The 13,572-nt window shown below is 49.9% G+C and overlaps 1 protein-coding gene across 2 annotated transcripts in view; it reads right to left on the reverse strand.

Annotated features, from left to right (window-relative positions):
• UBR2 (ubiquitin protein ligase E3 component n-recognin 2) overlaps positions 1-12,489 on the reverse strand; it is a 118,230-nt gene extending 105,741 nt beyond the window's left edge. For both annotated transcript variants that reach the window (XM_056126002.1, XM_056126001.1), the window contains exon 1: positions 12,305-12,489. In XM_056126002.1, the coding sequence (XP_055981977.1) occupies positions 12,305-12,382 (78 nt within the window). In that variant the 5' untranslated portion in view covers positions 12,383-12,489. The remainder of the gene's footprint in view (positions 1-12,304) is intronic.
• Positions 12,490-13,572: the final 1,083 nt, after the last annotated feature.

Here is a 13,572-nt window from a genome sequence, read left to right on the forward strand (position 1 = left end):
TTAAAGCAAGCTCCTGCTGGAGGCAGTTCCGGAAAGAGCACAAGTTACACAGGACATACGAGCCGCTGAGCTCTGCTGATTCCCCTCTAATCCCTGACTCAAATGATAAGCCTGAGAGTGGTCTGGGTTCACTGGCCAGTTGTCCTACAGCAGAATAGGAGCCAGAAAGGGCCAGTGGAACCATGGCAGCCGGCCCTGGTACATGACGGGACACACACGGATGTTTCTCATCAGCTGTCTGCCGCCTTTCTGCCTGTACCGAATGGCCCAGGAATGATGTTATAAATACCCAGTGGCTTCTGGCAGGAAAAGGTTCCCTACCCTCGGCCTAAAGGAACATCAAGTGACAAGATCAGCTAAGCCACCAGTTACCTTTCACACTGATCACTAATGAGACAATCTACCAATCTCCTGAATTAAGTACGTAGGTCCACAAGAGACTGCTTTGTCAATACACCTTCTTTCCCTGAACTCCAATTAAAACTTTTTCCTCTCTGCCCTCCCTGATAAAATAACCCCCCCCCCCAAAAAAAAGCCCCACCAAAAGCCACTCCTCTCCTGTCCCCAAACCTTTATGTCCAATCCCCTCTGATAATCATACTTAGAGACCCAAAAGATGCTGTAAGGCTGTGACATATGGACTCCTTCTCCCACCTTTTTTTTTTTTTTTGGCTTTTTGGCTGCACCCAGAGTTGCCCAGTCAGGGCTTACTTCCAACTCTGCACACTCGGGAATTACTCCTGGTGGTGCTCGGGGAACCACCTAGGATGCGGGGATTGAACCTGGGTGGGCCCTGCGCAAGGGAAATGCCCTGCCTTATCGACTCTGTTGCTCCACCCCTACAGCTCCACCTCTCCTCCCCTCCCCCCTGCCTTCTGGGCACAAAACTCCTAAGACTCTGTCCTTAGTGCGGAGAGAAAGGTTGGAAGGGAATCTTTTGTTGCTTCTAACAAGCCCTTTCCAACCACACTTGAGTTTTACATTTCTGAAATGATTTCTGGCAAGTCCCAAGGGCCAGGGGGTTGGTTGCCTGGAGAACCAATGTAATTAGCGGCAGAACTTAAGGCCAGCACCCCCAACCTCAGGGGAGGAGAGAGGCGCTTTGGGGAAAGCCAACCACAAGTGGCCAATGACACAATCAATCATACAGACATAACGAGGCCTCTACAAATCTCCCCAGAGCTCAGGGAACACCTGTGCTGTGAACAGGCAGGGGTGCCAATGCACCCCCCACGGCATGGCCCACTTCCCACGTACTGGCTGCTCCCGAGTTGTATCCTTTCGTACTAAGCCATTAGCTTAGTAAATCCACTACTTCCCTGAGTTCTCAGAGCTACTCCAGCAAATGATCAAAGGTGAAGAAGGTCATGGCTAATTGCCGAACCACAGGCCAGCAGACAGACGTTGTCGGTAAACTGAGGTCTCACCACTTGTGACAGGCAACTAACTGAAGTGGGGCAGGGGTGAGAAGGGGTATTTTGTGGCCAGGGCCTGTACCTTGGTAGAGAATGCAAAAAATAAAGTCTACTGACACCCAAGTTGCGTCTGCAGAGATGCAGAGAATTGCTTGGTCTGGTCTGGTCTGGTCAGCACCTCCCCCAACCCCGCCCCCACATACACACACACACAGAGCAAACACAGAGAGCCAGAGAGAGACGGAGAGCGGAGGAGAGCTGTGGGGGGGCGGGGGGGGGGAGAGAGAGCAAACACAATCGGTGCCCAGAAGTACTGGGGTGAATGGAAAGAATGACAGGTTTTCTCATCAGACACCAGCTCACCACGTCTAAAATTAGACTCACCATTCCCTCCGTGCCCAAGAAGGCTCTTATTCCCCTCATCCCTTTCTGTGAGATGCCAGCCTCTATCCAGGCATCCAGACTAGAAAAACCTGAAAATCTTTCCTTCCCTCAATCCAATCATCTTGTCTTGCCTGCAAGGGTTCCTGAGTGGCTGTTAAATCCATCCACAGCTGTCACCGTTCCATGACCCTAGTTCAAACCCCACCACACCCCTTTCATTAGGACCAGTGCCACTGTATTCCGTGGTAATCCCGACGAGCCTGCCGGTCTAACCTCACGAGCAGTGGGGAGCTTAGAAAATGCAGATCTGGGCATGTGATTCAGTGCCTGCTCGCACTGAGGACCCAGTCCAGCACCCTCCCCCTCGGCAGTTAAGAAGCTCTCCACCCACTCTCGCCAGACCAGACTAAGGCTCTCCGGCTCTCCGCTGGGCAAGGCGGTTTCCCACCCAATCCTCAAGTCTCAGCTGAAGTTTCACTTTCTTTCAAGCGCCTTTCACCCTGCTCCCTTATCTGCCACTCTCATCTGCCACTCCCATATTCCCCAGGTCTAAAGCAGAACTTGGTCTCGTGGGCACTTACTGGAATCCCCAGGGGAATGGCTACAACTATGTTTGTACACTTAGTGTTTAACTGCCTCGATAACTGCAGAGAAGTTCGTGCAGTCTCAAGGAGAGCTCACGCACAGCAGCACAGGTGTGCAGTTCCAAGCACCTTCCCTCAAGCCGCCTCCTCCCCAGCCCCTGCCGCTTCCACGGCTCTGGAGTCTGCGTGTAGTTGTCTTCTCTGCTGCTCTGTGCAATTACAACTTGTTTTGGTCCCAACTCAAGTGAAAATTTAAAACCAGAAACATGAACTAAAATGATTCATTTCTACAAAAATGCAGTGAGCTAAACTGCTGACTCATCGGTCCAAGCCCATGGATTACCACCCCAGTTCCCAATTACATGTTAAGAATGAACTCGCACGATGTCTGGCACCGCCAGGAGACAACGCCAGGCCTTTGTCTGAACTACTGCACCATCCCCAACCCACTGCCCTCCTCCTAAAACTGACACACAGAGGAAGTTCAGAAGCCTTCCTGAAGTGGTCTATTTTAACTTTCTAATCAGTTTCACGTTTTCAAAGCACTTTCACTAAGAATCTAAAAATTGTGTTTCCCAAGAATAGCCGAGATAAGTACCAGGAGGTTCACTCCATGGCTTGGAGGCTAGCCGCACGTGCTAGGGGAAAAGGCAGCTCAGATAGAAAAGGGAGCACCAAATAAAGGGTGTTGGGAGGATCCTCCCAGGATGGGAGATGCGTGCTGAGAGCAGACTATAGACCGAACACGAATGCCACTCAATGCCTCTTTTGCAAACCACAGCACCCAAAAGGAGAGAGAGAACAAAAGGGAAGGCCCTGCCACAGAGGCAGGGTGGGATGGGGGGTGAGGGGGGTGGGAGGGCTACTGGGATCAGTGGTGGTGGAGAATGGGCACTGGTGGAGGGATGGGTGTTTGATCATTGTGTAATCGAAACCCAAGCACAGAAATTTGTAAGTCTACAACTGTACCTCATGGTGTTTCACTAATAAAAATTTTTTTAAAAATAAATAAATAAAAATTGTGTTTGTATGTAAAAAAACATATACATATGTTTGACACTGGACCGGAGTGTCAAACTGAAAACAACCCAGAACTTTCCTTCGCCACCTTGGAAGAGAGTCCGCGGGCCTGGATGGAGCACAGGCCCTGCAGGGAGGAGGCAGGGGTTCACCACCAGCACTGCAGGGTGCTCCCACCCTCCCTGGCCCTCCCCCCCCCCCCCCCCGCATTGCAGGGCGCTTCACAAATAAGAACTAAAAAATATGTCTTCACCTTCTCTCAAAGGTAAAAATGGTTTTCCAACCATTACTAGCATTGTTTATTTGCCGTAAGCAAGAAGGAAAAAGAAGGATTCCTTTTGGGGGATGGGGGGGCCACACCTCGCTATGGCTGGGGTTTCCTCCTGGCTCTGAGCTCGGAAGTCTTCTACTCCTGCCAGGGTGCAGGGGACAATACGGGAAGCTGAGGACCAAATCCAGGTTGGCTGCATGCAAAGCAAGCACCTTAGCCCTCTTCTCTCGCTCCGGCTCCTACTCACTCTAGCACTGTAGCACTGTCCTCCCGTTGGTCATCGATTTGCTCGAGCGGGCACCAGTGACGTCTCCATTGTGAGACTTGCTGTTACTGTTTTTGGCATATCAAATAAATACGTCACGGGGAGCTTGCCAGCTTTGCCATGAGGACTGAATACTCTCGGTAGCTTGCCGGGCTTTCCGAGAGGGGCAGAGGAATCGAACCCGGGTTCGCTGCGCGCAAGGCAAACGCCCTACCCGCTATGCTATCGCTCTGGCCCCTCCTACTCACTAACTCTCAAAATAATAGCACTTCTCAGAGACAACTCTACAGGTTCAGGAATTTTCTCCCTTTAAAAAAGTGGCGGGGCTGGAGCGATAGCATAGTGGGTAAGGTGTGTGCCCTGCACGCAGCCGACCCAGGTTCGATTCCCAGCATCCCATATGGTCCCCTGAGCACCGGTCAGGAGTGATTCCTGAGTACATGAGCCAGGAGTAACCCCTGTGCATCGCCGGGTGTGACCCAAAAAGCAAAAAAAAAAAAAAAAAAAAAAAATTAAAAAGTGGCTCCAGGAGTCTAGAGAGAAAGAAAGAATAGCTAGCAGGGCCCTAGCCTGTACACAACCAACCCAGATTCAATTCTCAGCACCCCATACAGTCCCACAACTCTGCCAGAAGTAAGCTCTGAGCGCACCACTGGATGTGTCCCCAAAATTTAAAAAAAAAAAAGTGGCTTCAAATAAAAATTACACACACACACACACACACACACAACTTTACACTTAAGTTACCATGAAAAAGACAACTGGAAAATTCGCCAATAGTAAAAGGCAGAGTCATAAACCAACAAGCAAACTTGGAATTTAATTCTTTGAGCTAAAACAGTTTTGACCAAATGCAAGGTTAAACGAAATGTCCAATTTCCACCCACTTTCAGCAAACCCTGACCTGAATAAAAATAGTCAAATAATCGATCACAAACTTTTTCTTCTACATGAATGAAAAAGTACTAAAACTCAAAGAATGGTCAAGATCCAAGGAAGTTATGCTTCAGGCCATTTTAACTTAAAAACACATTTAAATATCTTAGGGCCAGGGGCCAGAGCAATAGTACAGAGGTAGGGCGCTTGCCTTGCACGTAGCCAGGCCAAGTTTAGTTCCTGGCATCCCACAGAGTCCCCCAAGCATGCCAAGAGTAATTTCTGAGTCCAGAGCCAGGAGTCAGCCCTGAGCATCACTGGGTATGACCCCAAAATTTATTTTTTTTTAAAAAAAGAGTTTAGGGTCAAAGAGAGAGTATCGGACAGTTAAGGCGCCACATCTGACTGACCCCAGTTCAAACCCCAGGCACTGGCAGGGGTCACTCCTGAGCACCAACTGGGTATGCTCCAAAACCCCCCAAGAGTTTATCTTGTTAGTGTATTTGTTTTACAGGTATTTCAACTGCCTCTGTTTTTGTAGGGCAAAGTGCCAATTGGTACACAGGGCCTACTCCTGGCTGGGGGTGGGGGGGGAGGAGGGGATGAGGGAAGGTCCCTCCAGAGTATTTGGGGACCATGGGGTGCCAGGGATCAAATCTGAGCCTCTGTCTGAAAAACACAAACTCTGGCACATTTACTCTCTAACCCAAAACTGAAGTTTAGGTGCCATATTGTATTATACTCGTTTCAGGGTGTACATTCACAGGTTTCATTTTTTTTGGGGGGGGGTGGGGGAGAGAGGCAGACAGCGATACTCAGGGGTAACTACTGGCTCTGCACTGAGAAATTACCCCTAGCGGTGCTGGGGGACCATAAGGGATGCTGGGATTCGAACCTGGGCTGGGCGGTGTACTACTCTCTAGCCCCTATGCTCTCAGCTTTCTTAACAACTTCAGAATGAGGCTCTGCCTTAAAGGTGTGAAACCCTGAGTTTGATCCCCAAGCACAGCAAAAAAAAGAGAAAATAATAATAGTAATGACAATAATGCCAGAGAGATGGTACAGAGGGTTGGGCATTTGCCTTGTCTGCAGGTGACCTCGGTTCAACCCCCAGCTTGATCCCCGACCCACAGTCTCCCAAGCACTTCTGGGAGTGATTCCAGAACACAGAGATGAGAGCAGTCCCTGAGCACCACTGGGAGTGGCCCAACCCCCCGCTAAGTAATTTTAACAAAATGTTAAAAATCAAAAACTAGTATCACTGTCTAGTTAAAAAAAAAAACATTAGCCAGCCACTATATATGAAATGTGTTACTGATATGAGGAGATAGCTCAAAGGGCTGGAGCACATGCTTTTTTTTTTTCAAAGAAGTTTTGGGTTCAACTCCAGACAGTGCACGGTCCCCCAGGAATGGCCCAAGCACCACAGGACGTGTTCCCCCCACAAAAAAAGATATGTGTATACACACACACACACACACACATATATATACATATATATATACACACACACACACATGTGTAATAAAACTGCATCAAGAGAGGCACATTCAGGGGGCTGGAGTGATAGCACAGCGAGTAGGGCGTTTGTCTTGCACGTGGCTGACCCGGGTTCGATTCCCAGCATCCCATATGGTCCCCTGAGCACCGCCAGGGTTAATTCCTGAGTGCGGAGCCAGGAATAACCCCTGTGCATTGCTGGGTGTGACCCAAAATGCAGAGAGAGAGAGAGGCACATTCAAAAATCATCTAATCGATTTGGGATCCATTACAGGTACTTTTTACTTCATTAAGTAATTAAACGTAAACAATAAATTAAGAAGGTCCCTTTACAGGAGAATTTTCTACCAGGGACACAGAATTAGTGACAGGCAACGGTATAAGGGTCATTTTTTTAAGGTGTGAAGAAATGAGAAATAATCCCAAATAATGTCTCATTTATCTTCTCAAAACAATAAAAGTTATCACTTTTCATGTGTGTTCTCACTAACGTAAACTGTCATTATTTCTTCAACGTGAAAAATTACAAAGATGTCTAACTTGGCTGCAAGTTCATCGACTCTTCCTCCGGACACTTGCGGCTGGGGAGCGAAAGTGGAGGGGAGCCCAACTCTATCTTATTAGTCCCAGATAAGGGAAGTAAAGAAACTGTCAACTCACTGCACAAAAGTAAACATGTTATGACAATGTTTTTCCAGGAGCATTCCTTCTCTGCGTGCTAAATTTAACCCTTGGGAGAGAGAGCAAGTAAAATAAACACAAAAATGAAAGTCGCTGGCCTTTACGTACGGTAGCTAATTATCATTCTATACCCAATTAAAACTGCTTTCCTGCACACCTCTGCGCTTGCTTTCAAGCAACTGCAAGAAACATCTCAGTTAACGGTAAAACAATAATTGCTAGTGCTGACTTGGAATTTTGGGGACTATCTTAAGGAAAGTTCTACACGGATACTATACTAATCGTTCTAACAAGTATCAAATACCGACAAACACTTGACCTTAGATTACAAAACTGAGATTACCGAGCAGCTGCAGAGGGAAGGAAGAGACAGACTAAAGTAACCGGGTGCACTCGGGGCACTTCAGCAAGGGAAGGCGCATTAACTTTGTAACACTGATGGTTTATCAAAAACTGTAAGTGTTACACTGTTGTAACCATGTTATCTAAAGTACAAGAAAAAAAATTTTCAAGAATAATCATCAAGTCCCAGTGAGAATGTGAAAGTATTCTTAAATCAACACAATACACTCAAGATTGAAAGATATAAAAATCAACTTAAAAACAGGCAAAAGATGGGAACTGACTTGTCCAAAGAAGGAAAGCAAGTAGCCATTAAGAAGCCTATGAAAAGATGTTCAACACGGGGCTGGAATTAGCACTAGCACAGCGGGGAGGGCGCCTACCTTGCACACAGCCAGCCCAGGTTCGATCCCCGGCACCTCATATGGTCCCTCAAGCCCCGCCAGGAGGGATCCCTAAGCCCAGAGTCAGGAGAAAGCCCTGAGCACTGCTGGGTGTAGCCCGAAAACCAAAGGGGGAAACAAGACGTTCAACAACATCAAGCGTGAGTGGTGAGGGAAACACAAACCAAAACCACTGGATACCACTTCACACCCAACAGAACATCAGAAAGACAAGTGTGGGATGGAGAGATGTGCTCGCCGGGCAGAGCACAAGCCCAGAGGGCACAAGGTCTGAGCACTGGGCTGCATGGTCCTCTGAGCACCCCTTGTCCTAGACACAGCAGCTCCACGAGATTGGCCCTGATTTTTTATCAAAAAAAAAAAAAAAAGTGGGGAGGGTAACAGATTAGCAAGAAGAAATCCACTGAAACCCTCATCCACTGATGGGGTTGGGGGGGGGTGGTAAGGAAGAAAGATTACTCTGGAGCTCAGGCTAGCGAGTCCTCAAAACATTAAGCACAGGGGCTGGAGCGATAGCACAGCGGGTAGGGCGTTTGCCCTGCACGCGGCCGACCCAGGTTCGATTCCCAGCATCCCATAGGGTCCCCCGAGCACCGCCAGGAGTAATTCCTGAGTGCAGAGCCAGGAATAACCCCTGTGCATCGCTGGGAGTGACCCAAAAAGCAAAAAAAAAAAACATTAAGCACAGAACTGTCACATAACCCTGTACACATATAGGGATTCATACAGGATTCACACAAACTGGACTATAAAGTGAACATATGTGTATGTGTGTGTGTATGTCCAAGAGAAATGAACCTTTGTCCCCACAGAAGAATGTATGTAAGTGTACATTCATCAAATACAACTCATAATATCCAAAGAGTGGAAACAACCCAAATGTCAATCAACTGAGGATCAGGTAAGTAAAATATGACACAGCCATATGATAAGTATCACTTAGGCAATAAAAATGCAGGAAGCTTTGCTACATCAGCATGGATTCAAACACACTGGCCTATAAAGTGGACGGACTTTGAAAACATTAAAAACAACATATCGTACGACTCCATTTATAGGAATATCCAGAATCGACATAACTATGAAGACAAAAAATAGATTTGTAGGAGCTTAAAGTTTGGGAAGCTAGGGGAAAACAGGAACTACGTATTATGAACACGGATTAAAACATTTTTTTTGGCTAGTTAAGATAGTCTATAACTGTGTTGATGATGCCATACTTCTGTTAAATATACAACATATCACTGAACTGGATAGTAATGACATACAAAAGATTATTATCAACGCAAAAAAAAAAACTCTTACAAATAGAAAACTACAAAACTTCTAAAATAAAGCTGCATTCCTCAGTTAAAATCAATTTAGTTACATTTTTTTCTTTTCTTTTTTTTTTTTTTTAAGCGAGGGGAAGAATAGGATCACACTCAGTGGTGCTCCGGGATCACTCCTGGCGATGCTTAAAGGACCATACGCAGAGCTGGGGATTGAAGCCAGGTCAGCTGTGTGCAAGTCAAGTGCCTTTACCTGCCGTACTATCTCTCCAGCCCGCCATCCATTTACTTCTCAAGTCATAATCATCCATAGGAATATAATCAATTCCACGGAGCATAAAATGTACACAGATTCAACAAGTGTTGAGACGGTCCCACTTGTAGAACCAACTCTCCCAAAGACAAGAAAAGACCGGAAAGAAAGGACAACTTAAGCATCCTAAACTTAGTTATTATCGAAGAGTCAGCTGAAACGCTTTTACTGGTTGGCATCCTGGTTAGGCTAGCTAAGTTCACAACAAATTCTACCTCCTCCTAATGGAAATATGAAAAGCAGCATGTAAATAAAGTGTGAGAAAGATGACACTGGTGCTTATTAAGCAATTTTAGGTGGATGCCATCCAACAAATTACGAGTCACTGAAGCCCACAGGCTGGATCAACAGCAGGCTTCACTTGTTTACCAGCTGTAACATTTACTTTTGGGGGGGCTTTGGGCCACACCCAGCGATGCCTAGGAACATCTAACCCTGGCTCTACACTCAGGAACTATTCCTGGCCCTGCTCGGAGGACCATATGGGATGCCGAGGATTGAACCCTGGTAGGCCTCACGCAAGACAAGCCACCCTATCCGCTAAACTGTTGCTCCAGCCCCTCGAACACTTACGTTCAACCCAAAAACTCTTTATTATGAATTTATTTTAGTTTGCAGTAAAGGGCTATTCCACAGTCCAAGCTGTAAGGATACTTTTAGATGTGAAGTCAGTTTTACCCAAACACAGATGATAAATCCTTCACGAAGGCCTGGTTACGCAGTCACAGAACAAACTTGTATTCTAATATTAGTTTACATTTTTTTGCTAAGAATTTTACACTGTTTCCTATCTTATCTAAAGAGCTATTTAAGAGTTAACGGAGATCAGGGGCCGGAGCAATAGCATGGCGGACAGGGCGTCTGCCTTGCACGAGACAGACCCGGGTTTGATCCCCAGCCTCCCATATGGATCCCCCAGCACCACCAGGAGTAATTCCTGGGTGCAGAGCCAGGAGTAACCCCCGAGCATCGCTGGATGTGACACTCAAGAAAAAAAAAAAAAAACAGTTAACAGAGATCAGATATAACTCAGACTGTGATCTTCACAAATGGAAGTCTATATCAAACTCAAATGCAAGTCCAAATTAATAAATTTGTATTGCATTTTCTTTCTTTGTTTTGGGGCCACACCCGGTGGTGCTCAGGGCTTATTCCTGGCTCTGGGCTCAGGGAACACTCCTGGTGGGGCTCAGGTGAATATACGGGATGCTGGGGATTGAACCTGGGTTGGCCGCATGCAAGGCAAGGGTCCTACCCACTGTATCATGGCTCCAGTCCCTGCATTTTCTTTTAATTCTCCTACTATGCCTACATGAGAACTTCGATGCACGAGAACCAGGGAATGTTGGTCTCTACCCCTGTTTTTTATAACTGGTTCTCTCAGAGCGTTCACCAACTGGAGAAGCTCAAAGTTACTTTCTAGCTTATACTTTCAGAATTTGGGAAGTCGTTTAGGACATATCCTCTGACGATGTTATCGATGGGCCAACAGACACAATGGGGACCAAAAAAAAAGGGGCTAGGATCATAAAAGACCAGATACCAACAGGCATATGGACAGGAGGGCACGGATCAAGAATACCACTCATTACCATTTCCTTACGTTGCTTCTATTCCAAATAGAAATGATATAAATGAAAGGCAGACGGGGGGCTGAAAATCCTCAGGCTGTTACGATATTACGTAGAAATTCAAAGAGAGCAGACCGACTCTAAACCAACAATGGTTTGAATAAAACAAGAAAACCCCTCTCATCACACGTCAATGTATTTTTGTCGCCCTTTCAACCTTCCACTGTCCATCCTAAGGCTGGCGTCATCAATTCATCCAAAGTAACTCCTTGGATGAACTGATGACCCCAAGAACCCAGTAGTGCTCAGGGTTCACGCAGATTGGTTTTTAGCATCAGACGGTGTCCACCTCACTGGGTAGCTTACACTTTCAGAATCGGGGAAATCATTTCAAACAGAGTCCCCGTTCAATGTGCCAACAGACAGGTAACTTCAGCGGGATTAAAATATACAGATGAAGTCAAAGATTAGATATCGACATGGACAGTGATATCAAAGGTCAGTCCTTCCCTCGTAGTGTTGTCATTGGCGGCCGCAGGGGTGGGGCTCGAGTCGCTTCAGTCCATTCATAATCGTTCCAAACGGGCGCCCGTTCCAAGGGCTGGTCCCCATCCTTCTCGGGCAAAGCGCCCTTGCGTGGGTTCATCCTTTTACAATTCTCCTACTTCTAGGAGCACTTTTTGCTGCTTTCGTGCAATACTCCGGGTGCGTGGCCTCAGCCTGGGGCGGAACCGCTCCCCCTGGACTGACACCGAACCTCACACTCCGGGCTTCTACGGGTGAACAGCTGCTCACCCTTCGAGTTATATAATGCCTCTTGGCCGTCCAACTTCCCCCAACTCCTGGCACAGTAATGTTCCCCTCTGCCAGCCTTCCCCACGACGACGTCCTGCACCCCGCCAGCGTGCCAGGGGCCCTTCCTTTCCACGCATCCACCGCCCCACGCGGTGCAAACTCGCGCTCAGGGTGCTGGGCAAGAGCCGTGTGGCCGGCAGCCCGGGCAGGGCCAGACACAGGGTGGGCGCTGGGACGGGCAGCGGGCTTGGGGAGGGTGGGGGGGGGGGGGGACGAGCGAGCTCTGCTTGGTCCCTCTCCCGGGAGGGACGAAAGCAGGTCAAGGGGGCTCAAGGGGGACTGATTGCACCCCCGCCCACCCACCCCAACGCCCTCCCTTCTGCAAGGGCAGAGGCTGGCGTGCCAACGTGGGAGAACGGGGGGACGCGAGAGGACCCGCGGGCAGCCGGGGCCGGCCAGGGGCGGGCGCACGGCGCTGCCCGGGGCGCGCCCGGGGTCCCAGACCCGGGAGGGACAGGGCAGGAAGCGGGTCCGCGTCCACCCGGCGATGCCCAGGGGCGCGGTCCGCCACGGGCCGGACGCGTCCCCGCCCGGGTCCCGGCACTCACTCACCCCGGCCGTCTCCTCCGCCGAACATTCCAGCAAACTCCGGTCGATGGCCTGCACCTCGGGCTCCAGCTCTGACGCCATCTTCCCTCCCCGTCCTCCCCAGCGCGGACGCCGCTACCGCCGCCCGCCGAGTGGCCGCTGCCCCGCCGCCCGGGCCCGCCACCCCCCGCGCCGGGCGCACGGTCCGGACCGTCCAGGCGGCCGCGGGTCAAGGAGACCAGAGCCGGGGGCAGCGCACGGGCCGGGGGCTCGGGGGGCGCCGGCCCCTGCGCGCCCTTCAGACGCCGCGGCCGAAGAGTCAAGTCCCTGCCTGCCCCGTCCGCGGCCGCGGGAAGGACACGCCGGACCCCGGGCCTGGCCCTCGAGCGCTCGGCTGCTGCTGCCGCCGCGTCCTGCCCCGGGAAAGGGGCAATAACACCCGGGCGGGGGAGCGGAGGATTCTGGGAGTCGTAGTCCTCGGCCGGCCCCGGCGGGCGGCGGCGCCTTGCTCGGGGCCCCGGGAGGCATTGTGGGAGTTGTAGTCCAGGCGCAGGGCCATGAGTGGGCGTGGCCTCTCGCCGGCCGAGCATCCTGGGACCAGACCCGGGGTCGTCGTTACCGGGCCGGGAGGGCGGAGGGCGCACCTGGGCAAAGGACGAGCGCGGGGATGTCAATTGTGGGAGCTCGCTTTAGTCCCCCAAATCCATTTTTTCTTCCCCTTTGTCTTGTAGTTTCATATCCTAGGACCGTGTCTCCAGGATGAAGGCACGAATGCTAAAGTCTGGCATGCAGGAGGCGTGTCAAGACTTGCTGAAAGAATTTCTGACTTGCACGTTCTATTCGGATGGTTCCAGGGCCCTGTCACTCAATCACCGGAAGGTCCTGAAGGACCAGAGTGTTTGTTCAAGACCAGAGTGCTCTGAAGGGGTTCAAGTGCTTGCCTCGGGGCTGGAGCGATAGCACAGCGCACAGCGGGGAGGGCGTTTGCCTTGCACGTGTCCAACCCGGGTTCGAGTCCCAGCATCCCATACGGTCCCCCCGAGCACCGCCAGGGGTAATTCCTGAAAGCAGAGCCAGGAGGAACCCCTGTGCATTGCCGGGTGTGACCCAAAATGCTAAATAAATAAATAAAGTGCTTGCCTCGCAGACCTCTAACCTCCTTTCTAATTCCTGGGACACCTTTGGTTCCCCAAGTTCCACAGGAGTCACTCCCGAGCTCAGAGCCAGGATCAGTCCTCTGGACACCGCTGGATGTGACCCCCCTCCCTTTTCCCACCTTGAAAAACAAATGT

The sequence above is a fragment of the Sorex fumeus genome, unplaced genomic scaffold (genome assembly GCF_029834395.1).
Source record: "Sorex fumeus unplaced genomic scaffold, SorFum_2.1 ptg000061l, whole genome shotgun sequence".
NCBI classification, from domain to species: Eukaryota; Metazoa; Chordata; class Mammalia; order Eulipotyphla; family Soricidae; genus Sorex; species Sorex fumeus.